The sequence below is a fragment of the Chelmon rostratus genome, chromosome 2 (genome assembly GCF_017976325.1).
Source record: "Chelmon rostratus isolate fCheRos1 chromosome 2, fCheRos1.pri, whole genome shotgun sequence".
In the NCBI taxonomy this organism is placed as follows: Eukaryota; Metazoa; Chordata; class Actinopteri; order Chaetodontiformes; family Chaetodontidae; genus Chelmon; species Chelmon rostratus.
In genome coordinates this window covers 23,268,641-23,294,415 of record NC_055659.1, presented here as the reverse complement: position 1 = coordinate 23,294,415, position 25,775 = coordinate 23,268,641, and the positions used below count along the sequence as shown (strand labels likewise).

The 25,775-nt window shown below is 43.9% G+C and overlaps 1 protein-coding gene across 1 annotated transcript; it reads right to left on the bottom strand.

The window, feature by feature from the left end:
• Window positions 1–8,103: 8,103 nt before the first annotated feature.
• LOC121621658 (monocarboxylate transporter 2-like) lies at window positions 8,104–25,281 on the bottom strand. The gene is made up of 5 exons (XM_041958206.1): window positions 25,178–25,281; window positions 24,136–24,356; window positions 17,062–17,205; window positions 13,848–14,663; window positions 8,104–8,396 (listed from the first exon to the last, which is right to left on the bottom strand). The coding sequence occupies exons 2-5, from the start codon at window positions 24,350–24,352 to the stop codon at window positions 8,104–8,106; spliced, it is 1,470 nt and encodes a 489-aa protein (XP_041814140.1). The 5' UTR covers window positions 24,353–24,356; window positions 25,178–25,281.
• Window positions 25,282–25,775: the final 494 nt, after the last annotated feature.

The following is a 25,775-nucleotide window of genomic DNA, read 5'->3' as shown; positions in this document are numbered from 1 at the left end:
TGGAGGTATTGACTTGCAGGACGCAGACTTGTTTTCACACCTCTATAAGAACATTTATGCTGACAATTTCAGAACAACGTGGTCATGATTCGTCCTCATAAACAGCAAAATATTCAGACGACAGGGTGTCTCTGCTCTTTCCTCAGTCTCACAAGAACAAAAACGACCTGCGTGACTTTTGTGCAGCTATTTACAGTGTGCTTTCTGACTGTGTGCTTTATTAATGAGATTACATTTACCTAAAGGACAGTAACTCAAGAAATGCATCTTTAATATAAAATAGGTTTGCCAAGGTTTCACAGGCCTAGAATCACCCCTGTAATAACTGTGATGCAGGTCAAAGCAGCAGCTTTCCGAGAGCTCTTGGTTATTAAAAGCAAAAAAGTTGACTGCACCTGGCAATAAACCACCCAGCAAAGGTTTACCAAAGAGCATCATCTCTTTACCAAATAGCGTTTCTCTTGAGCAAGTTTTCCAGCTTGGTCTCATTCCCCGATCGTCAAATAGTGATGCTTTGTCACACCCCTCGCTGTTTCATAGACACACACAAGGTACCTTTAGTGTCTGTATGAGAGGCACTCTCAGCTAACTCCATCGTAAACACATCTGTGGCAGTGTTGGACACCCACAGCAAAGGGAGGAAGGTGGGATGGATGAGTGGCTTGAACAAACCCGCAGATTTCACCCGTGTGAAACCATCTTTTTCTAAACTTAACCAAGTTGCTTTGGTGTCAAAATCTAACCAGTGAACATAACATTAACCACATTTTAGACAGGCTTGAGTGAGGACATTTTTGCTGATCCTCACAACTTCAACGGGCTGTTTGAAGGTGAAGGCTTAGAATGGAGGGTAGAATTGGGTTTAGGGAGGGTAAGTGCACGGGGCCGGGGAACATATTATGTCAATGAGTGTCCTCACAAGGATAGAAGTTGCACGCGTGAGTGTGCGTTAGGGTCAGGCCTGCTGAATGAAGGTGTCCTCCGATTTGGTCCGTTGTGGGGCTGGGGTCAGCGCGACAGACGACTCAGCACCTGTCACCGGCCGAGCCCCGCTCATCAGTCACCACCTCCATATGCTGCCCATTAAAATCAGACATGTGGGCACTCGGCTGGCAAAGTCCGCACACCTAGTGACCCTCTCCACATCTGTTGACAAAGCCTTAAACACATGCAGCACGGAGAGGGGGGAAAGGACAGTCGACAGGGGAGGGAGAGCAAAACGAAACAGCCTCTACATTTACACACAATGAGATCTGACTTGGAGTAAACTGGCTCACGGTCGACGGGTCTAATACCCATCACTCAGTTACCTCAAGGCTGCTGTTATTCTTCATTTTTCTTACTGTCAACTACCAACTCCCATTAAATGACCAAAACCAACAACGTTTAAATCCGTTTCTGACTTTCCTCCCCCGTCTGTAGCGCTCAGCCCTAAGCCCTTTCACTACCACTGAAGATGTAAATCTTTAAAAGCAAACATATACTTTCATTAAAAAAAGGCTTGGTGATTCCCTAATAAACGAAATAAAAGAAATCTACTTTCTGAGGACTATTTTCAACTGCGGATTAATTCGTGCTAGTGAATATTTCTGGCAGCAGGATGGTGTAAGTGGGATCACCTCAAAATAAATTACAGTGCCCATGTTGATCATAATGAAGGAACGTGTCACATCACTGTGCCTCACTGATGTGTTTTTAATATGGGCTTTGGCACAGAGGCTGTACCAGACTGTGACCACACAGTCAATAATAACAATAAAAAAACAGAGAATATCTCCAGACTCATCCTTTAAAATATCATCTTCTGAGATTTCAGAAAAGGACATTAGTACTGGTATTTAGAACCCTTTATTTTTAAGGTCGCTTATCCATGCATCTGCTCTTGCATGCTGTGACTGTGAGTTATGCAAAAGATAGAACCCGTATGAAACCGGTTGACAGCAGGTAATCTTGTGATTATCCAGACTAAAGGTGACATTGTGTCTAGAAAGACAAGAGCTTGGACAAATAAAACCAAATCTGCATACATGGCTCAACATCGCCTGAGGACGTTGGGAAAATATCTTATTTGTAATTTGAGTGGGCCGACCTGTTAACTGCTTTATCCAAGGCAACAACAGGAAAACTCGGCTGAAAGGTAAAAAAGATGCATGTAAGCTGTTTAACCTGAATTAGACCTTTTCTGGAGAATGGCCAGTAGCTGGAGTAAGGCCATGCATATAAGTGTAGCCAGAGAGAGAGAGAGATCAAATGAGGGAGTATGAGTTCAAAGTGGGAGAGAAATACACTCTCTATATACCAATGACACTGCTGAAACTCGATGTAGGCGTGAATGCACGCGTGTGTGTTTTGATGCGAGCCAGTGTGCGCGAACGTGGGCGCGTGTGCACGTGTGATTGTGTTTCCGCATAAGCCTAATGTGTTTGTGTGTGTGTGTGGAAATGTAAGAGAGTGTGTGAGCGCACTTGAGTGACTGTGTAAAAGAAATGCAGAGGGCATTCGCTTCAAACGGATGGTATTCAAAGAGCAGGGAGTTTCAAAAGGAGACAGCACTGAGGGCAGTCGGGTTTGAACTGTGTTTGTGCAAAGCAGTCTGCCTTTAGAAAAGAAAAAAAGAAATTCCTGAAGTGCATTCGCTTTTCTTGGAGGAAGAGAGACTATTAGGAGAAGTAAAGAGAGCCAGACAGACAGGGAGTTTACGAACCAACCGGAGAGCAATGAGAGGAGCGAGAGAGAGGAGGGAGTTGTGGACTGGAAGGCGAGAGAGGGAAAGAGAGAAAGAGCAGGACACATAGAGGGAGAACATTGGCCCGGGGCGCTGCTACGTGCTGCGCCTCCCTTCTCCCCTTTCTTCAGGAGACTCAGAGAGGAGGGAAGAAAAAGAGAGGGGACAAGAAAGAACAGAAACCCACTTTCCACCCGTACCTATGGGAGAGCTGGAGCCGGCGGTGCCCCATATAGCTGCACCAATCTGACCTCGGCGCTGCTGGAGTGATGGCTACTGAATTACCATGTCAGTGGCCCAGTGCCCCGTCATGCCAGCCCCCTCACACACACATAATAAACACACTCCATCATCCGTTCGGCCCAACCACACTGCCCAAAGAGAGCATATTAATTATAGATGTACGTTAAATTACTTTCATTACCTCTCCTGCTCGGTGGACGGGACAGAGACGGAGATGATGGATGGAAAGGGGTTTGCTACATCTCCCCGAGTAGCAAGCGCCCCCTCTTTTAAGTTCTCAAACCCCTTTCCAGCCCTTTTGTTCTTTATGTTGCACCAATTCCAGCACTTTTTCTGGTTCCTCTCCCTATTTGTCTCTCTTCTGTCTGCCGTGCAAATATTCCTCCCTCGCATGATCCCGCTCGAACAGGTTATTTCCTGCTGCGACACAGACTGGAAACTGGGAGACGAGCAGGTAGGAGGTGAAGCAGTAAGGGTGCTAAGGTGTTCCCCAAAACAAAGCCTTTAGGGCTGAGATATGATGACAATACAGCTGAAATCCTATCTGTGAGTCATATGAACAGAGAAATTATGGTGCAAGAGAGTGCTGAGACATAGTCTGATAGAAAGCAGAGGCCTATGTAGCTTTTCATACATTTTGATTATTCTGCAGAGGAACCTACAACCAGGGCCACCTTTAAACCTATATAGTCTTAAATACTCAGTAGGTAGATTTCCAGTGGAGTGTCCCTTTAAAGCAGTAGTTCAGTTTTTCAGGAAAGACGCATATGTGCTTTCTTGCTGAACGCTAGATGAGAAGATTGATAGCACTTTTGTGCTTGTCTGTTAAATGTCAAGCAGCAGCCAACAGAGGAATAGTTAGCATTCAGACAGGAGGGAAACAGCTGGCTTGGCTCTGTCTAAAAGGTAAAATAGCTGCCTACCAGCACCTCTAAAGCTAACTGAAGAACACATGACATGTGGCTTCACAGGTGCTGGTAGGAGGGAAGAAAACTGTCGTAGTGTCTGTATGTCATCAGGCACTGCAATGTTTGCCTCTCGAGGGCAGATGGGCTGACTGTGAGTGAATCAATGAATTAATGAATGATCACAGAAATTCACCCCTGTACAGTTGTCATTAGCTGCAGAGACCAAAACTGTTTCTCATACCAGGCTGATGTTCATTTCTGCTGGTACGCTGGGCATTTTAATGTGGGGGTTTATGGGGAACCATAATCAACCATTTTGGGAAACAGCCTCAAGTGGCCATTTGAGGAACTGCAGCTTTTTGCAATGCATTTGAGCACTGCATTTTCAGCCCTGGGGGTTGCTGCTTGTGCTTGACCACAGAACTAAATCATTTGGATCCTTGAATTGAAAGATATTCAGATGATGCAAATGTTTTTCGTGTTCAAGGCAACTTTTCAGATTCTTTTTCAGAGTCTGTCTGTCTGTAAATTAAACTTATTACTTGTAAAAAACAAATATCACCTCATTCATAGAGACATTGTGACATTTCAAACGGTGCTTGACGAGAGCTAAACTAGTCTTTCTTGACAAACTCTCTCTCAGATGTTAATTCTAACACTCCACTGAGAATCCATATCTGACGTGGCTAATGTGGAAACAGGACATCTCTAGTGTTATCTGGCATTACCGCTCAGTGTACTCTCTGAGCAAATAACAAAGCATCACATCTCTACTTCAAACCTAAAGGCCACTGGATGATCAGTGTGTGTGTGTGTATGTGTGTGTGTGTGTCCTTGCTCCACTGTGTTCTGTAAGTTTGATCTCACTCCGCTGAGGGAAGCATCACATCGGTAGCCGGTGCTTGCTCAACATCCTGGGCCTATCTAATCTCTGCTGCTCTGAAACATCCCATTCAATTTCTTCTGTTGATAGATGCCGCTGCTCTTTGAGCCCTCTGGGAGCACATTCTTTCCCTCCCGCTTGTCTCCGACTCTTCGCTTGTGTAAGACCGCTCCAGATTCATCAGGTCAGCCGCCCATTGTAAACAACCGCGATCCGCTTCGCACTGATCCAAAGGTCAGGAGAAGGTTCTGATAATCAACATCCCGAGACCAGCTTCTCGTCCCCGCTCGCTCCATTTATGCAAGCAGATGCCGATGAAGGCAAATGTTTGGTGCACACAGGACAGGAAGGATGTTTTCATGAGGAGTGAAACTCAACTACGATCACGCATTCCCAAGCTGGCGGCTAGTTTAAGGCCTGACATTTAACTGAGAGCTGTCAGTTACAGTTACCACACGGTGATTCAGTCTATCTGCAGTCCTTTTTACGAGATTGGTGAGACACTCAATCACAGCTTCCGTTCCTGTTTATAATTGAAGAAATGGTTGAAACTGGATGTGTTTCAAGCCATTTTACAATTCATTTCGGCAGCAATGCGAGGGCTCTGAACGCCAAAGGGAAGGAGAACTTCCATACTGAGGAGGAGAAGGAGAAAGCCACGCATGCCACGTATAACCACATAACATGGCAGTAACCATGACATTACACCGCAATAAAAGCAGAATATCAAACTACCTGAAGGCATGTTATTCAAATTCTTGTTTTTTTTACTTGCCCAACGGTATTTGTTCAGCCAGTCACCCGACCACCTACAAGACACTCTGGAGACCCAGAAGTCGTTTTGAGCATGGAGGACAACGATCATGGGGCTAAGACAGAACACGCATTGTGGGGAGGGCGCGCTGTAGAGGAGGGTCAGCAGGCCAGAGGGGAACAGCAGGTGAGAGGAAATATAATAATGATAAACAGATTTCTGGCCACAGCGCCCATCGCCTCGTCTCTGGGGTGCCTTTCCACCTTGTCATGTCCAAAGACCTTGCATAATACTGAGCAAAGGGACAGGAGACAGCGAAAATGTGTGTGTGTGTGTGTGTGTGGGTTTGCACGTGCAGTTCTAATTTATTGGCCCACTGATTTGCTGATGTGTGTGAGGCTGCATGCAGCTCAGAGCACTAGCCTGGAACATCCGGGCCTTGCTTCATTAGGTGCTCACGCCCTCAAGCTGCTGACATTTCCAAACTTGTTCCCAAGTCTTTTAATTGTGGTTGAAAAATTGGACACAGCCACCAACGTCGAGGAGTCGCGCGGTAGATCTGGATTTGACGACATTTCTCTTGTGTCTATCTGCCATTTACCTCGCTGCTCGAATGTGGAATACATAAACTTGCTTACATCTGTCCTAGACACCACAATAAGTGCTGGAGGAAAAGAGGCTGGACTGATCATTGTCTTCTTTAGCAACAACAAACAGGTCTGACTTTAAGTTAAATCCAATTTTATTTATACAGCCCAAAATCACAATTCGACAATATAGTTTTATTCATTGTATCCATGGTACATTGTACACCACATGTGCATATAAGACGTCAGAAACTGAAATACAGCTAAAATGATCAAACTAGTAAACTAAAGCTTTCATTACATTTTCTTGAACACAGAATCCAAAAAGCTGCCATCACCTTAAAATACAAACTTACAATAACTAGATTTTGGATTATTTCTAACACGTTCTCTTTCCGTCTCTCAAGTCCATTCACTCACATGCACTAATACACAGCATCAAATCAAGTAACAGTGCATACAAATCCATTCTCACCCACGTAACAAATGTCACCGTTCAGTGTCAGCACAACATTATTGCATTGCTGTGGATCACACGTCATAGTTTAGAATGTGTTTCGGCATAAAAGTTCAAATGAAATAAACACTGACATGAAGTTTTAGAGACAGTAGATCAGTAGATCAGAGAGGTCAACACCACACGTCAGTAACAGGCTTTGTTTCTGTATGTGCACCACACGATTTAGTACTAATTTTCAATTACTTCAAAGTGACTCGAGAGGAGATAAATCATCTCTTCACAACTGCAACGCTTCCATGTCTTTGCTGGCAGCTGCAGCGTTTCATGTGCGAAGCCTATTGGCAGTTTTAGAACGTAAACACTGCAAGTGTAAAATACAGTATCTCACTTTTCAGAGACAGATGAGATGACTGCGAAATGAACGGTTAGGAATCACAAAACAGAAAAGCAGATGTTTGCATTTCCGATTGAGAGAAAAACGTTAACAACTACAATGTTCCCTCTCACATATTGAGGCTATGTGCGTTTCAGCATTCTCTGCGGCACTCATGATGCCCTGAGGACGAAGCCTGTTGACTTTGGTGATCCCCTGACTTTTCCTCCAGCATTTTCACTTATCCTGTTGAATATCTCAACTACAACTGAATGGACTGCCATGAAATGTTGTACGGCCATTCCTGTTCCCCTCAGGATGGACTTAAACTAGTTTGATGATCCTGACTTTTTATCTAGCACCATCATCATTTTGAGAACATACTGACACACATATCAGCCATAATTAGCAAACGTTAGCATGCTAACACACAACGCTAACGTGCTAAACATGACCAGACTAGCATCATAATGTTTAGCATTGTCACTGCGAGCGTGTTAGCATGCTGATGTTAGCATTTAGCTCAAGTACGGCCTTACACAGCCCCTAGCTGGACTATAGGCTCTTCTTAATTGCTTGCTAAATGGCTTAAATTGTTAATCAAATATCAAAATGATTGCTGATTGACAGAATGCACTGGGTGAGTGCGCTTCCATCTCCCTGATTTACGTGCATTTTCAATCTGCACATAACAAATGTGAACAGACTTGGTGAATAAATCATGACTTGTGACTTAAAAGTTCACTCAAGCATTTGTTCCACTGAAGAGTAAAAAATGGCGGCAGACAAAACCATCACATCCGTGTGGCGCGATGATGAGGCTGTAATCTGATGATCTAATTATTCAGAGAAACAAACACAAATGTCACACTTGCATCGTGTTTTCTACATTGTTTTTCATAGTTTGAGGTTTCACAGGCGCTCTTTTCATTCCGTCACCTCATTGCACGCTCTTTTTCTGCAATGATTTCATGTCACCTGACTGGAGCGCCACCAGCCGTTCATCCTGGTGAACCAACTCCTAATATTTGCATGACGGTAGTGGATTAATTGCGGAAATCTGGTTAAAATTTGCACTACCATTGGATGGAAACCTGGCTTATGGGCAAGCTGGCGTCGCATTAACACCTACATGCCCCCTGACGTGCATGCTGAACACAGGAATCACGTTTAATTTGGGGTCCCTGCGTTCTCTGGACACGGATCTCTCTGGGTTCCGTTCTTGTGTTTAGCCTCAGGCTCAGTCTGTCCCATCTCTACCTCGGGGGCCTGTTTCATCTCCACTTGGTCCTGGTTCTCTGTGGTTTTTTGGTTCTGCTCTTTGCCCTTTGCTGTCTCCTCTCTTTTCAGCATGTGGTAGTTGTAGATGTTCATGATAAAGAGAAAGAGCCCGCCAAGCAAGATCACTGAGCCACACATTATGAAAAGGTACTTGTAGTCGCCAAAGATGTCCACCAGTAACCCTGTATGGAGAAGAGCAGAAGCGTGCAAAAAAAATTAGGAAATTGCAAACCAAACAAGTGTCAGTTCTGCCCATTTTACACTTTTACACTTGCAAATGTTGCAAACCGTGACAAACAAAACACAGTGTGTCACTGAATAGCATCTTCATTCGACCCCTTATCAAGTTTGAAGGTGAGGAGCGAGCCCAAAACTCGGATTTGGCTTATGTGTTTGTGCAAGAGAGTGAGAGTGACCACGGGTCAATTTTGAGAAGAGCCATGTCGGAAATGACAGAGGGCCATTACACCCCTCCCGGCTCTCCCTGCATCTCTGGGAAGGCGATTTGGACGGCTGCTACCAAAACGAATCAGAAGAGAGGCCAATTCTCAGAGCCATAAATATCGAGGCCAATTCTGCAGAAAAGTGACAAATGTGGTTTAGATCAGATTTAAGCCTCCAGGTTTTCAGAGTCTTAACCGCACCCCATCCCGAACCCCCCCACCCCACCACCTCCAAGACGTGGATCGAGGAGCCAGTGTTGCTATCTCTCTCAGACTCTGCATGTATGACGGCCTGTCTGTCTGTCCCTCCATCTCACTGTATCACTATCCCTCTTTTCCACTATTTTAGAGCCTTATTAAATCAATGGAAGAGCAATTCAATATCTGATTCATTTTGCGAGGGAATGTGTTCTACATTGTGGTCTTTAATGTCACCTAAATTATCAGACAAGCTTTCTACAAATTCTATAAAGGGGAGATATGCATCATCCAACAAAATATATGTACTTTGGAAACCATTTGTTTATCACCACATTATCACCTAAAGCGTTTCTGACAACCTGGTTCATTTTCTTCCCTCCAACCTTCAAGAAATCTTTGATCATGGCTGGTTTGCTCCATGAGGGCACATTTATTGCACAGCACATTACGGTATCTTATCAAAATCTATTAAATGAAAGGGCAGTTTAATTGGTGGGTCTCCTGAAAGCTACACACCAATTACCGCCTTTACGACAAACAATGATGATAACGATGCTTGTGTGCTGCACTACACTGGAAGGGGTCACTGCGTTTCCCCCTTTAGTGCTGTTAGAAAGCAGAAATGTGACTGTAGCAAACAGGGACTGTATACAAGCTTTTTCAGTGGCAGCAGCTCACACATGGAACAGTCTACCAGCACTCATCAGAGGCTGTCACACATACCGTACACTTAAAATGAACTTCAAATCATGGTTAACAGACAACTGAGTGTGTGAGCATACTCTGTCGCTGATGCAAATAATCTGAAATGTGCTTTGTTTAAAGGTGTTTTACGTGTTCTCACGCTGTGCTCTGCTATATTGCCGTTCCTCTTGTGATGTATTGTATCTTTTGCAGCTGCCATTACACGATGTCCAGGGACTGCAGTTGAATATGAGCCGAGATGACTAAACTGGCACATTTCCATGCATGTGCACGGTCCCTGTAACTTTAAACTAATTAACTAACCAACTAAATGAATCAATCAAAAGAATCTGGATCTGTCCCAGCCGTCTCAAAGCAGGCTGGATCGTCTGATTGATAGCACTCATCTGGTGCGTGTACGGCAATGACCATCACCCTCATTAAGACAGCCCTTGATTGGCTGAGCGGTAATTAAGTCCATCTGGCACAGTCACCTCTTTTTTAATGTATTCACAGCGTAATTATGGCCCAGGTACAGGACTTCAATGACGAGAGTTTGAACTGAGCGTCATTAAACACCCAAAGCAAAAGGCTAATTACACCCACTTACCTCACTTCCTCCTAATTGGATTGACCCGCAGGTTTTGGGGAGCGGTAACAAGCAGACTAGTTAGGGGAGACATAACGATTGTGCCCTCTGGAGGAGAATGTTAGACGTACAGGGAGGCACTTATTTACCCTATTAAATGAGGTACCAGACAAACTGGGGGGGCATATGAATTTCAACTCATTAAAACTCAGGTTGGAGGTAAAGGAAAGTTTGTCGGTGGGCCCATATGCAGCTACACTGCTGTGTGTCCTCACTGCATTTATCTAAGCCTCTAAACAGGCCTGTCTGAGTGAACCTGAAAGCTGACATATTGATCAGTGCACAAGCTGAGCACTTAATAAAATGGCTTTGACCATTCTGTCCGACAGCTTTTAAAAGGACATCACTTCCAATGCAAGCATTATGGCTGAGAAGGTTACTCTGCGCTATTGAACGGACTGAAATACACACTACACACTACACATTCCTCACCTGGGCTCAGTTAAGTTCAGTACACATGTCTTTTTAGACCTTTTTTTTGCTTGTTTTATACTACACACACTCCACATAACAAGCTACAGTGGCCACAGCAACAAGCCAGTTATCAAACAGCAAGCAAGTACATTTTCCAACACTTAGGAGGAAGCCTCGCTGTTTCTTCATTAGTGCGACTGCAGCAAACTTCACATCCTACATTTGACTGTAATATGACAAGTGGCGGCGGCAAAAAGCCTCATCAAATTTCTTTGAGGACCAGGAATGATAGAGACCTTCCTGAGCGCAATCAATGGAGAGTGTTTAACATTATGTTGTACAGGATCCCTCTACGACCACTTTGTGTATATGAAATGTCTGAAACTGCAAGACCAAACTGATGTCTCCAATATGTGGCTTTGTCTTGACACAGCACAACAAAGTAGCTACGTCAGCAGGAAACATTAATACATTTATGTTTATTTGCCTACTTTGGCAGCTGTTACAGACTCCATCAGCGAGGCCTCAATTCAAAGCGCTTTTGTTCAAATGATTACAAATTGGCCCTCAAAAACAATTTTTCCCAATGGCTGCTTTGTCACAGGCCGTCTCTGTCATTACGTCCATTCTTCCAGTTTTACTGAATCGAGAGAAGAATGTTCTATAGCGAGGCTCTCACAAGTGCGCTAATCTCAAAAAAGGCCAGGGAGTGGAGAGGGTAAACAATATCCTTCTGATTACACAGTTATTTAGACCATGAAGGTTGCTGTCCAGCTCTTCAATCTAAAGCCCGATCGGAGGCAGGAGAGAGCTGCACATATAAGTGATCAGATGAAAAAGGGCTTTTTCTTCTATTTGACAGGCTGGTAAGCAAAAAGCATCCAATAATTCCACTTGCAGGTTGTTGCTGAGGAGTGAAAATAAATAAAGTGAGTCTGAGCCACCACATAAATCCCCACTAACAACACGTATTAAAAGGCAGTCACTTAATATAGAAAGTAATATTATCTTAATTACTGAGAAGATCCATTTAAGATTAAAGACTTAACCAGAGAAGTTTGTGACAGCCAGTGATCTCATAAAGGTAAGGTGACCTCTGGAGCGCCCCTGGGGAACATCTGAGGCTGCTCAGAGCGCTTTTCATCGCCGTAGGCTGCAGCTCGTTTAGCTATAAAGGCAGCTAAAGGGCTTGTTGTGCATGTTTGTGATATCATCTCTGCTGAGAAATACTGACTGGGAGAAATGGGCTCTGCGAGGTGAAAGGGACAGGTTCGTGCTGCTGTTTTGGAACTAACGAGATGTTAGTTAATGCGGTTTGGCGACAACACAGTCGGCAGTTAGAGCAGCAGTCGCTATGACAACACAGCTGACAGACTTTATGTACAGTAAGCGCCTGAGGAGAACAGAAAACACCAACTCCAGAGTACTCAAGTCCCTTTGTCTATAAACACAATGTCCACCTGTTTTTTAATATATTCTTTAGCATTAAAAGGAAGGAATATCAGAAATGCTCCTTTTCCTCTCCGTCGGCTGGAGGGGCGTGTCCCTGTCGGTGTTTGATTGACAGCAGCTGGCAGGCTATGAAGACGCACTCAACCATCTTGGGCTGTAGGCTACACATCACGGCCAGACAGCGGCGTGTCGTCAGCGGCACTGAGGACCACAGCAGCGTCGAAAAGGACTGAGGTGACATTTGTGTTTACATGCTGCCCAACGTGCCGAGCGGCTAATTAGCTGCCTCGTCTGGAAGTTAGCGGTGCACTTTTCCTCTGCCAGCGTTCGCTTGGAGGCTTGTTAACAAGCGAACATGCAGGACAAGAAATGTGTTGGTGTAGGTAAGTTAGATAAGTAGGAGGCTTTAGCAGGAAAGCTTAATGTGGGTTGTTGTTCCGAGTCTGTGGCTTGTGGTGGAACTGCTAATAGCTAAACTGAGATATTTAATGGCGCCAATTTGCGGTAGAGTCTTTCTGACTTGGGGGACCCACAGTGTCAGACCCTCAGTTTGAAGCAACAGAAGGACCAAACCATCACTGGAGTTCAACATTTTAATTCCAGTGTATTTCTTCTGTATTTCTATTCGTGCAGTTTACAGTATAACTTTGCACATCAGTGGCTTAAAACTAACCTGACCTTGATTCAGACTCTATCGACCGAACGTCAGCCTGGTGTCTTTTTTATTTAACAACATTGCCACTGCTAACGTTAACATTCCACTACAAAATGCTGCAGGAAACCTTGGTGCAATGTTCCCTTGATGGTAACTGCAGACCATACGCAGCAAACATGACTCAAGGATTCTCACAGCCATTTATAGCAGAGGTGGACCATCTTTGCTCATTTGGCAACTGCTATTTTTTCTTATTGAGTCAAAACCTTAAAATATTCAGGGGAAAATGATAAAATATCTTCATGATTTGGGTTATTTTAAAAAGGAGCAGCTCTGCCTCTCAAAATGTTTAGGCTCAGGCTGGATCACACAGCCAGAACAAGTTTTATTTATTAGATCCAAAGATCCGGGGCCATCTGAGCCTATGACCTCATAGCACTGCCTGAATCTGCATCGCAACGCCAGAAAACACCTAAAGTGGCCACAGTTTGTGGACGCTGCTGCCTTTACTCTCTTGAGGAAATGCGATTCTGTGGCTCTTTTCTTAGTACGGTATAGGAATGTAGTCAACATAAAGGAAGCACACAATCCTCAGCTTCTTAGCTTTGTGTTCCAAATGTTCCACCATTTGTCTGGAGGCCAAATCCCACAGTAGAAATTTCATACAAGCCTGAGCCATGAGTACCGCCAGCTTCTCTACAGCAGTAAACAAGCGTGACCAATTACTAGTTTTTGTGGACCGCTCATGCACCCCAAAACCACCCTCCTCTAATCCTGCTCTGTCTTACAGTAATGACAGCACATGACTATGACAGAGATAAACACACATTGGCTGTAATTCAGTTTGCTGTATTGTTTGCAAAGGAGTTTTGCTCCAAACTGGCTATTCCTGCTGTAACAATGGAGTTTGTTCCAAGTGTGTTTGTATATGTGTACAGTATTCACTTCCTCTTGGCCCTTCTGTTGCAGACAGGAGCAGCATGAGACAGTCTGAAGTGAGCTGAAAGTAAATACTAGTGCCTGTGCCTGGCTTATTAGATTCGACAATCCAGATAAACATGGAAACGTGTTTTGTTGAGAGCTCCTGATTCTTCAGTGAGTCTAATGGATTCTGGTGGACGGTGTGCACAGTTACCTGCAGCAGGCGGCCCCACTAGCATGGGGAAGCACTCCATGATGGTGACCAGTCCGACGGCTCTGGGGAAGCGTTCATTTCCCATCAGGTCCATCAGGCATTCAAATATCAGGGCGAAGACCATGCCGAAACTCATGCCATAAAGCACCGCGTAGACCACCAGGAAGCTGTAGTTGTTCATCAGTGGGCACAGTAAGTGGCACGTGCCGTTGAAAATCATGGCAAAGCTGAAGAAGTACTGGATTCTGGGCCTGACCCACTTGCTGTTGGCTACCAGGCCTGTGCCAGGCCGAAAAAACATGTCCACCAAGCCCATGATAGAGAGCAGATAGGCTGCAGAGTACTCATCTACGCCTTGGCTGATAGCATAGGCTTGCAAGAACATGATGGGTGAATAGGCACCAAAGATGAACAACATGTTCCCAGTGAGGTAAATGACGAAGCCTCGATCCTTGAAGAAGGAGAAATCCAAGAACTTCTTGAGATTCATCATACAGCTTTCTTTTAGCGTAGTTTTGCTGTTATTTGGCTGTTCGTCCACTTTTGTCTGTGAAGCAGAGGAGGATAGCTTACAAGGTACAGTGACAGGTCTCATCAGGGCCCCAGCAACACAACAGTTGAGCATCAGACCCCCGATGATCAGGAGACTTCCTCTCCAGCCAAAGACGTCCAGGAGATATTGGTTGACAGGGGCCATGACAGATTGAAACACTGGACTCCCAGCCATGGCTAAACCGTTGGCTAAAGGACGCTTGGCCAGGAAATACTTGCTGATGATGGTGAGAGACGCGTTGAGGTTTAAGGCGAGCCCACAACCTGTGTGTAGACAGAAAAAAATGGTCAAATATCAAAAATCCTCCATAAGAAAACCTTCCTCAAGCTAAACTCCAAAGGGTACCCGCTAAATTCAATCAAGACTGATTCTGCTTGCTGCTCATTAAGGTTCCATCTCATTTCACTTTCGCCGACCAAAATCTCATTACAGAATGCTGGAATTATTTCAGAAATAATTTCTCCATTTAAGCAGAAATAAATTAGAGGGCCTGGGTAATACATCCACTCGCTTGCCTTTTTACTCAAAAATTCAATTTAATAGCACCTTGTTTTCCATGAAGATGAACAGCTACAGGTAGATGGTTAGGGTGCTATACTCTCCCTCCCCAATGTCAATTCAATCGTCTTCTCTCGCTTCATGATGAAGCTCGAGGAAAAAGGTTTTTGTTCCTTCATTAAATGGAAATCTTTTTACATACATTCAACACTGAAATGAACCATGGTCTTTCATTACTCTGAGTTTAAAATAATATATTTAACAGACAATGTGGCACTGGTGAGTTGCTATTGTAAACGAAGGTTACAGACAAGTTACTGCAAGCTTGCGACTGGTGAGGGAAAAGATAATGTTCCAGATTTCTCAACATCTGAGGAAATCTTTGGTTATCCAAACATCAAGAGTCAAACAGTACATTCTTATCTGTAATGTATCTGACAAATACTACAATAAAAAAGAATTAGGAAACCATGAAGAGATTTTGAAAAGTTAAAGGAATACGAACATCGTGAAATGTTAATGAGTAATTCACTTACAAAACTAGCTTTGTGTTAACTTGTGAGTGAATCTGACATTTGGTTTAATTTGCTAATTTACACACGCAAATACTCCACTGTTGTTCCACCTTATCTCCATGTCTACGAGATGGGGTGAGAATCAATACATGGTGTAAAGTCCATCAACAGCCCCGACGCAGCCAGCTGATGTAGGCATGTGGACAACACACACCTCACAATTTCTCAGCCCAGTTTTTCTGCTGTCTTTTCAACATCTCTTTTTTATTTTCTGCATGTTTTCTCACAATCTGTCACTGTTGATGCCGCTGTTGACCTGGCAATGTCAAGACCTGCGATCCACCCCCGTCCGGACACGCACGACCAAGCCAGGTACTGCCACCTGGGATTTACGAAACAACGGAACAGGCTCACATTTCACTGCCTCTGAGATAACCCACATGTTTGGGCTTTACAAAGAAACACCCCATCCCCAGCCACTTTAGCACCGCACAGCTGATCAGATTTGTTTACCACTTCAATGGCTCCTGTCATTATTTGAACTGTTTTGCTCTACACGGCCTATATCTTGAACAACTTATCACTTGAATGTCCGCCCTTGTCCCACATAATCGAAACCTGAACCTTTCAGATGTTGAAAAGCCAATGTGCCGACCTCTAGGCCTCATGGGAATCCACAGCTGCTTTTCTGCAAGCTTGTATAATGACAAAAGCTGACATGGATGGTTGATGCCTACTTCCTAAAAAGCCGCAGAGGGACACAAGGCAATTTATTCCATTTGAAAACATGGCTAGGAGCTGCATATACAAGGATCCGTACTTACTAAAACAAACTCACTGAATCCGGGTGTTTTTCAACTAAAAGGTTATATTTCAGTGTGTGTATTTGTGTACACATGTGTCTGCACGTCTGCTAGGAGGAACTGTCCGGTGTATCAGTGTGCCGGGGCACAGGGGAGCAGAGCAGGGCACACTCATGCCCCCTGGCACCGCACATGGCCCAGCCACTTGCTGGGCCTATTAATCCTTCACAGCAGTCCTTGGCAGGGTAATGAGCCTCGCAGGGTGGCAGGGAGCCCCCATGTGACAACCATGATGGGAGCCTACGGGAGAGTGCAGAGGGCCACGGAAGACCATGCTCTCTGGGATCAGGGACAGTTTCTTTCTTAATTACCGCCCTGGTCCTGGTCCCTCTGGTGCTGTAACTGCACCCCAGGAGGTGGGGCAGATGCCCAGGGCCCTGACAAACTGCACAGCGGTGGAGTCAAGGGAAGCAGATCTGGCAACCAAGAGATTCTGAAGGTATGTGAAAAGATGCAGACTTTCCCTACCACGAAGAAGCTTAACCAGGGCTGATGGGAATGGTAAGCAAAGAGTTAAACAAGTCTAGGATCCATATCATGAAATTAGTTGGCTGAAATACTTGATTGCAAAGACACGGGTACTGTCTAAGTTCTAGTTGTGATCAACTAATGGTCATAAGTATTTCCTAGGCTGGTACACAAATAGTAAAATCTATCTATCTATTAACCTGGCTTAGCTTTTCAAGCAGCAGGTTAATAGATAACCTGGCCTAGCTTTTCAAGCAGCAGTGTCACAAAACATTGTAAAGAAAGGACAATATCTGGAAAACATTTACACACTGTACCTCCAATGATGCCAATGCAAAGGTAGAGGAAAACGATGGAGTTCCCAAAGCTAGCAGTTACCATAGAGACCGCACACATCACTCCACCCAGCATGGTTACTGGCCGGCTTCCGAAGCGACCGACCAACACGCTGCTCACTGGTCCTGCAAAGAGGAGGAGGAAGACAAAGAGGAAGAGGGAGAGAGCAGTTCAGAACGATCATGTTACATCTCAGTACAGTTACTAATGAACTTACCTGCTGCCACTGATCAAGGGTTCACACAGCTGCATCAGCTCTCACTCTAGGTCTAAACCAAGGGCAAAAGGACATCACAGCCGGTGATGGAACTCCTCCACACTGCAAAGAAACTTAGCGGCTCATTATACTCTCCCCTGATAATGTCAAATAGTGCACTCAGTGATCAATCAACAATTAAACAGCTTTTTATATGCTGTCACTCTTCCCTTCATTCATAACCTTGCCTGAAAGAGTGACATTGCACCACCGGTCCTTCTGCAGCACGCCATAATAACAAGTTGTTTCTCCTCCTTGCTTTGATCGTTTGAATATATATATATTCATTTTAGTCAGTTCATAAAGAAAATTGGGGAGAGCATCAATCAAACTAATGTACGGACTGACATGATTATTGAAACATGCGGCAGCTTTTCAAGGCGGTGGTGGGAAGGGACTCTGTGTGAATGGTGATAATTGAAAACAGCCCCGTGAGCAGTAAGAGGATTACACACCTACTGTCTTCAAGAGCATGTTTACCGTGGCTGATGATTCATTTCTCAGTGCACGAGGAAAAAAAACCTAATACTAAAAGGGAAAGTATGTTGTCTTAAAATCAATTAGTTGGCTAATGGTTTCAGCTCTACAGTACAGAGAAGTTTGAGAGGAGAATAAAGCAGCACCTAAACATTTTCTTTAGCTTGCTTTTGTCTGACAAGCTGCCAACTTGCTGAGTGCTAGTACAGGACAGTACAGGACTGGCTGACTGAGCTAATGTCCGTACACTGATATCACAACTGACAGCGGAAATACACCTTTAAAAACCTCCTTGTTTGTGCGCTTATCTCATGAACTGTACCCTAAAATAAAGTTGATTTCATCTCATCTTCTATGCACATACACATAAACATGTGTAGTTTTCTGTCATTTTCTTTTATCGTCACCCTGAGCTGTGCAGAATTGTCCTCAGCTACTGAACCTGCTGTGCCGCTGTAACTACACTGCATGAAATAAAAATATCCATCCCGCTGTTTATACAGTTAACCAGGTGCCTGCGAGGGTCAAAGATAGATCATCTTTCTCTCTGTGGCTGTGTCACAATAGGGCATCTCCTGCACTACCACCATTTCTACTTCCATTATAACTTTATCATTCGGACTCCTTGAGTCAGAGGTTCTCTGAAAAGGCTGTCACGTCTCTCCCGTGGGGACCTGGTGTCAGACCCCAGTGTGCTGAACCTTCCTCTGATATATTCCCCCTGTCTCTCTCCTCCACTGGGTGACATTGCTGAAGCCTTGCCAAGGACAATATGATAAAGCCCTGTGCCTGAGCCACAGTGGAGGGGAATATTTCACCAGTTAGGCCTCTCTGAATTGAGTGCAGGTGAACCACACACCCTGTTTCCCTGTAACCTTGAAAAACAGCTAATGATAAATTCATGTGAGGCCTAATCAAGACTTTCATTTTGTCACATCTTTTGTCATCAAATCTCTATAAACAGATATCTGCATATTAATTTTGAGGCAAGGGTCAAGATTTTGCTATTTGGGCTTCTGTTTGTAGTCTGTCTGTAGCCTATTTGAAATTGTCTGTATGGAGAGAAAAAGAGGCACAATGCTTTGGCCAAAATGCGATCTCGGGACCAATCGGTTATCATCTGAGGACAACTCCGCTTTTTATCTATTTATTTATTTATTTATTTATTTTATTTATCTACACTGTCTTTAAAGAGATTTAGCTGAAAGGCTCACATGCATTTCTATAATTCAAGTATTCAAGTATCGGCCCACAGGCCCTCTTCAAAATCCGGGATCACAGCCAGACCCAGGCACCGGTATGTTCAGTAGGCCACACCAAAGCATAACGTCTGAAGGGGGATTAGATCATCATGGTCCACCATTCAAAGTGACACGAAGATTATGTCTCATCCTAGAGATTGAAATATTCTATATTATTCTTTAGTTAAGTCTTCCAAAATGTTAAAAATACATTTATAATAAATGAACAGAGAAAGTGAAACATCAGCTCTGAGTGAACATCAGTAACACTTTTATCTGAATATCTAACAAACTGAGGCACATTATAGAAAACACTTCATCAGTATGAGAGGAAACAGGATGTTTAAATTCAACAAAACATGCTGCTGCTGGATAATTCATGTCTTTGCACCTGATAGTATTTCTGTGCTGAGGATGTTCATCACTGTATTTCTGGTCATAGATAGATAGTGCAGCAGCAGCATTACACACAGTGAAATAAGTGAAAATTTGTGAAATAGGACTATAAAGAACAAACTATACATAATAGCAGGCAGTAAAAATGATATACATAATAATAAAATAGCAAAAATAGCAAACAGTAGTAATAAAAAGCAAGAATGTTGGGGTGTTCTACTTTTAGGAAGTCATGTTCATTTTCAGAAATTTCACCACTCTGTTCTAGATTCTCAATGGCCTGCTGAAAGCTCACTGTAAACACTCCCATCAGAGAGCAGCCGTTCATTAACATAGTCAGCCTCATTCACGGCCGCAGCACCACCCCTCTGTCTGCTTGCTTCATGACAACAGACTCATCTGACTCTAAGTCCTTCAGGGCATGTCTTCTCTGGTTAGATTTTTGGAAGATAAACGTTTCTGTTTATTTTTTGATCTTGTTCTTCTGGTCTACAGTTGTGTCTCAGTAGTGTAACTGCAGTTTGAGGCAGGTACAAACATTCTTCTGCTTCTGAGCATGGCCTCTTGTTTCCATCAGATCATGGAGATGGTTGAAAGTGGTCATATTCTGCGCTGTCGCCTCATGGATGGGCTTGTTAGATATTTAAATAAAGGTGCACGAGCTGAGGCTTCACTTTTTCTGTTTATCTCTTTGAATCTATTTCAAATTAATCTATTTTTCTAAAATTCTGTAAGATACTTAATGGAGAAACTGCGCAACGTTTAAAATTAGGTATGAGTCATACAACTTTGTTACTTCGAAGACGTGTGATTGGCTGTAGCTCCTGTCACTGTGTTGTGTTAAAAAAGAAATTGATTTGCTGACGGCCTCTTGGCGATGTCTCTCTCGCCATGATGGTGGACCATGACTATCTAATCACCATCAGATGAGTTACATGGGTGTGGCCTATTTAACATACCAGTGCCTGGGTCTGACTCTGATTGTGAAGAAGGCCTGAGGGCCCAAACGTCATCTGAATAAAATAAATGCATATAGAGCCAGAGTGTGGGACACCTCTTCTCTTCTCTCTTGCTAATGGGACTGTTAACAATGTCCAGCGCATGTAAGAAGAAGTCTTGGCCCAGATACCCATTATATGGATATCAGCTGGCAACACCGGAAGTCCTGAAAAATGTGGCTGTTAATCATCATCAGACGATAGCTGATGGGTTCCCAGATTGTGTCATTTAACGCATTACACACATATATTGTGAAACGAGAGCAAACACGCATTGTGGAAAAGTCATTTCAGGTCTCTCACATTGTTCAGTCTGCTGTGAAAGACGTGATTGTAGCATGAGTATGATTCAACTGATTAGCTGGGCCCAACACGTGCAGGTATTTACTCATGCACCACACAAACATTTCATTCTGTTAAAATTAGGCTTGAAATTGTATTGCAAATCCAACTGCTGGAGCATCAATAGCTTGTTTTATCTAAGGGGACAACTTGTAGTTTGTATTTTGCTGCCTACGGCATTTACTTAGAAGTCAAACCCGGGCCTCCTTTGTGGTCAATATAAGATCTGCCACTAATCTAGCAACGCTGCAGTGTGGATGAAAGAAAATAAATTGGTTCAGACTAGATCCATGAGTGGTGAGACATAATCTGGATCCAGGCGCTTCCAGTTGTTTTCACACATTTGATATCTGTGCAGTCATCACAGATCCAGCCAGTGCAAGCTGGGTGAAATACAAAAGCAGAGGAGACACATGTGCATAGCGACAACTACAAAATAAGTAGCAGAAATACACTGCTTCCGTTACAAAGTAAAATAACGTGAACGTGTGCTTGCATGTATTTGATTGGCCGACGCAGCACCTTGCCAGATGACACCGCATTGAGCTCCAGCAAAAGTTGAGCCAGGTAATTAGCCTGCAAGGTCAGACAGCGTAGGGGCTAAATGAGAACATTGTGTTTTGTGGAAAAGGGTTTTTTTTTTAAGACAGCCATAGCAAACGACCAAACCAAACCATGAAGGATTCCGATGCGGAGAAAACACTCTGCTGGGGGCCACTGTTGAGACTGACCACCGGAAAGACAAATCAAGCATCTGTTGCTGTCTGTTGGAAAATGTGGCGGACACAGACAGGACCGGGGTTCATCCTCACTCCTTAACGGCTCCTAATCAATTTTTTGCCGGACGCTTTCATTGCTATTTTTTTTTTGCTTTTTTTTTGTGCAGGAGCTCAGTAAAGGAATTCCATTGAAATGAATGAGGAGGCTGTGTTTCTTCAAGCGGTGCTGTTGTCTATTTGAACACAGCCTTAAGGGGTCACAAGATTCATCTGGTCACAAGATCATTAACGCGATAGGGAAGAAGATGAAAAAACATCTCTGCTACACAAAACAATGTTTATTTTTCCAGACCTTTGTGGAATCTTAAATTTTGTCTTTTAAAAACAGTAAAGAGTTTAACTTCTTAATAAGAAACCACCAAATTAAACATCCTGACAAAGAAACATCGCTGTCTGGTTTAACTTTGCCCACAAGCGCACGTTGCTTGGCTAAAGAGGGTCAGAAGTCAAAAACGTTGGCAACCACTTTGCATGAAGTAGAGCTGTGACAACAGCTGCCTGCTCTGACAGTGTTACTGTGAAAATCTTCTTCTGGCACCGAACTCTTTACAGTCATCAACACACTCGGAGTGTGGAAGGGAAAAATGTGAAACTGCTAAACCATAAATGAGTCACAATTAACAGCGTAAGTCAGTGTGAACAGTAAAATTCAAGTCAGGTGAGTAATGCATACTAACGTCATTCCTCTTATTAGGCAGCTTAAAGCTATTTCAGTGGGTGCAGTAACTCATGTGAAGTCAATCTATCAATTATCTCCCTGGTCCAAATGAGCACACAGCACAACAGCTGTTTTATCTGTAGAGTAAAAAGACACGAAACAACTTTTTATTTGCCAGAAAACTGGGATTTACATTTGGCCACGACGCCATCTGATGCACTGACCACTTATCCCCTCCCGTGCAGGCGTGTGCACGCCAGTTTAGCTTTAGTCCTTGTGGTGTCCTTGAAAAGTAGATGTGAGGCGATTTAAAGAGTGTTTGATCAGGAGGCCATTATCAGGGCTAGGTCTTGGAGGTGGACTTGGTGTGTCAGAGCTGTAAGAGAACAAAAACAACCCAAAAAGAAGACCGAGATACAAAACAAAAAGAACAGCTCAGCGTGGTTAACCTGCAGGCTGTTATATGGGATCCACTATAAATGCGAGTCATGTAAGAGTATTGATTTAAAGGTGCTGAGTACAGAACCTGTGATGGCCTGGAGGCATGTGACCTCACATTTCACAGCTCTGCTGCAACACCGGTTTTAAAGTCAATGCATTTATGGTAACCAGCGTGTATCTGCTGATATTACCGACAAGTAATATGACATTGTAGTGTGGCCGCTCAGAAAAAGACGGTAATGGTGTAAAATAATAGTAATAAAACATACAATTTTATAATAAAAAACCCTTTTTGAATTTCTTTGAGGTGCTCTGCACACTGTCAACAGCTTATCCCGGGTGTTCTATAACTTGACACATATTTTGAGCTGCGCTCACCACAAGCACACTCACTTGCTCTGAACTGCACTGAACAGCATATTGCTGCATCGGGAAATGTACCAAATCTGTCTTTGTGGCTAAAAAATGGTTAAATTGAAAATCATTGCAGTCAGGGGAGAAAATCTGTAGAAAATAAAAATGACGTCATGTCATTCACTGCTATTTCAAACCTTTTTTCTCATTTTGAGTCGTCTCCTGGCAAAAGGCAGGCGGGTTATTAACGCGGCCCTGTGGAGTTTTCTTGTAAACAAACACAAGCATTTTAAATCCAGGATTGTTTACGTCCACGTTTGCTATCTCCCTGTCTTTGCTGGTGCACTACAGCACAGCTACCTGTTGATCAGTGGAATAGCACGATGCAGGATTGTGTAACGCGTCGCTCATGTTTGCGCATCCTCATGCACGAGGTAAACAAAACGGGGGCCCGCTCATCGCTACGGGAACTCTGAAACTCCACAGGACACCTTTAGGTTCTCCTTGAACATACAAGAGATTCACTGGAAAAAGAGCTGCGAACTGCAGTGCATCTAAACTTGACCTTTAGCCAATTTGCATATATCTGGACACATACCAGAGACCGGGTCTGAATAGGGCCTAAACTAAAAAGTAGGCGTCTATAACCCAGACATCCCGGAGGGGGGGAGTATGAGGGAAGGTGTCAAAGGAGAGGGTTCCAAATGTAAAGTGTGAACATCACTTTTTTTTGTTAGGTTACTAAGATATTTTCAAGCTCAGTAATGAACTTACAGTACTGACACTCAATGTAATCACCAAAATGAAAGACATGAGAAGCTTTTCCTGCCCTGCAGCTGAAAAGCATTGTAGGCCTGCTTAACAAAGGCAGACACAAAGCAAATGTACAGACTGAGAACATCCCGTTTCAACAGCAAATTCATCAAGACGCGCATTCCTCGACGAGACATTTACCAACTTAAAGGCAACTTAAAGGTGAGCCTGCCTTTTTCTAATAGTAAGAAGAAACTGATCTGTGAAAGAGCCGACGGTGCTGTATTTGTTCACAGATAATAGTGATTAATTTTCCATGTGAGGGGACGGATGCAACAAATGCTGATTGGATCAACTCACCGCCTCCATACATGGCGGCTAGCATGATAGAGGAAATCCACGCCACTTCACTGGAGCTGGACCCCAGCTGCTCTTGGATCTCGCCGAAGAAAATGGACAGGACTTTTGGAGTGGAGTAAGCAAATCCAATGGAGATGTGGGCCCCAAAAACCACTACCCAGCCCCAACCGCCATCCCGGGGCTTGTGGTCTGAGTCATCTGCAGGAGCCGGGGACATATTCCTGTTTGAAGAGTGGAAAAACGTACATGACATTCTGTGACCAACAAAAAGTGTGTTGTAACTTGAAAAACCAAAACGATAAATGCAGAATTGATAGTTTTGCTTAAACTGCTATATTTGTGAAGCCAAATTTCAAAATAAAAGACTGGTTAATTGGCAGGTATTTTAACACATGGACCACCAGTAGCTGTGAGAGGTTTGTTTACGGAAGTCAGGTTCATAAACACAACAGCAAGCAACAACTGACCGAGCAACAATTTCATCAGGATGAGATGACAAACACAAAATGCTGCTTTATCATCATTAAATCAGGCTCTTCGGTTATGTCGCGAGTGACTGTGGACGCACATGTAATCAATGTGATCATTACTCATACTATGTAGCCTCGAACGCCTAAAAGCACGTGACGGTGTGCCTAATTAATGAGGCTGTAACATATGTCTCGTTACTGCAGTATAAACAGGAGAAGTTTCAGCTGTTTGTTGAGTAGTCAGCCAGAGAGATACCATCTGTTATGTCACACATCTGACTCCATTCACGAGTAAAACTAATAAAACGCTGATCGCAGTTTAACTGAATCTGAACCGCTTTTCCCACTCAAAAAAAGTAGCGCACAAGTGTCCAACTGTTACAGAAGACGTGTCTCTGTCAAACTACAAAGAAATGAGAGGAAGTAGTCGGACCGGGAGGGAAATATTTCACACGTGGACAGCGATCGATCACTGTGATAGAACTTTAGCGCGATGTGAAACCCCGCGGATCTCAGAGCGTTAAGGCGGATCAGCGCACGGACGCGTCGTGGAAAGTCTCGGTGGATCTTACCTCTCATTGAGCGCCTGCTCGGTCCGTTCGTCTGCACTTTCTGAGTTGAGTTTCAGCCTGCTGCTTTATTTGCCGTCGGGTCACGTGTCACACGGTGGCCTGGGGGCTTCCTCGCAGTTTTGACTCATCTCAGGGTCATGAGTGGAGGAGCTTCGCCTCCCCTGCACGGCGCTCATCCTGCAGCGAGTCAGCTCACGATGGGTGTCACTCCACCCAACGCGTGCGTCTACCTGCGGCTGCGACCCCTGACTGGGGGGTGACACGCACAGTAACAGTTGAAGGTGGAAGTTTACATGCACTTCAGACTACAGACATGTGGTTAGGAGATCTACTCTGTGCATGTAACATGTCATTTTTTTCCCCCAAGGACTGTTTAAAGATGATTTCACTTGTAATTCATCACAGTTCCAGCAGGTCAGAAGTTTACATTCACTAAGCTGACTGTGCCTTTAAACAGTGGATGTATTTTAAGGCCTGACTTTACACTCAGTGCCTCTTTGCTTGGCATTATGGGGAAACCAAAAGAAATCAGCCTCCACAGGTCTGGTTCATCAGTGGGGACCTTAATGTAGTTCATTCATCTGTACAAACAATAGTA

Coding starts and splice junctions, on each gene's coding strand:
- LOC121621658 (XM_041958206.1), bottom strand. CDS start 24,352: ATGTCCCCGGCTCCTGCAGATGACTCAGACCACAAGCCCCGGGATGGC. Junction 17,206..24,135: donor AGCCGCCATGTATGGAGGCG/GTGAGTTGATCC, acceptor TCCTCTTTGCAG/GACCAGTGAGCAGCGTGTTG. Junction 8,397..13,847: donor AGTGGGGCCGCCTGCTGCAG/GTAACTGTGCAC, acceptor TTCTCCATACAG/GGTTACTGGTGGACATCTTT.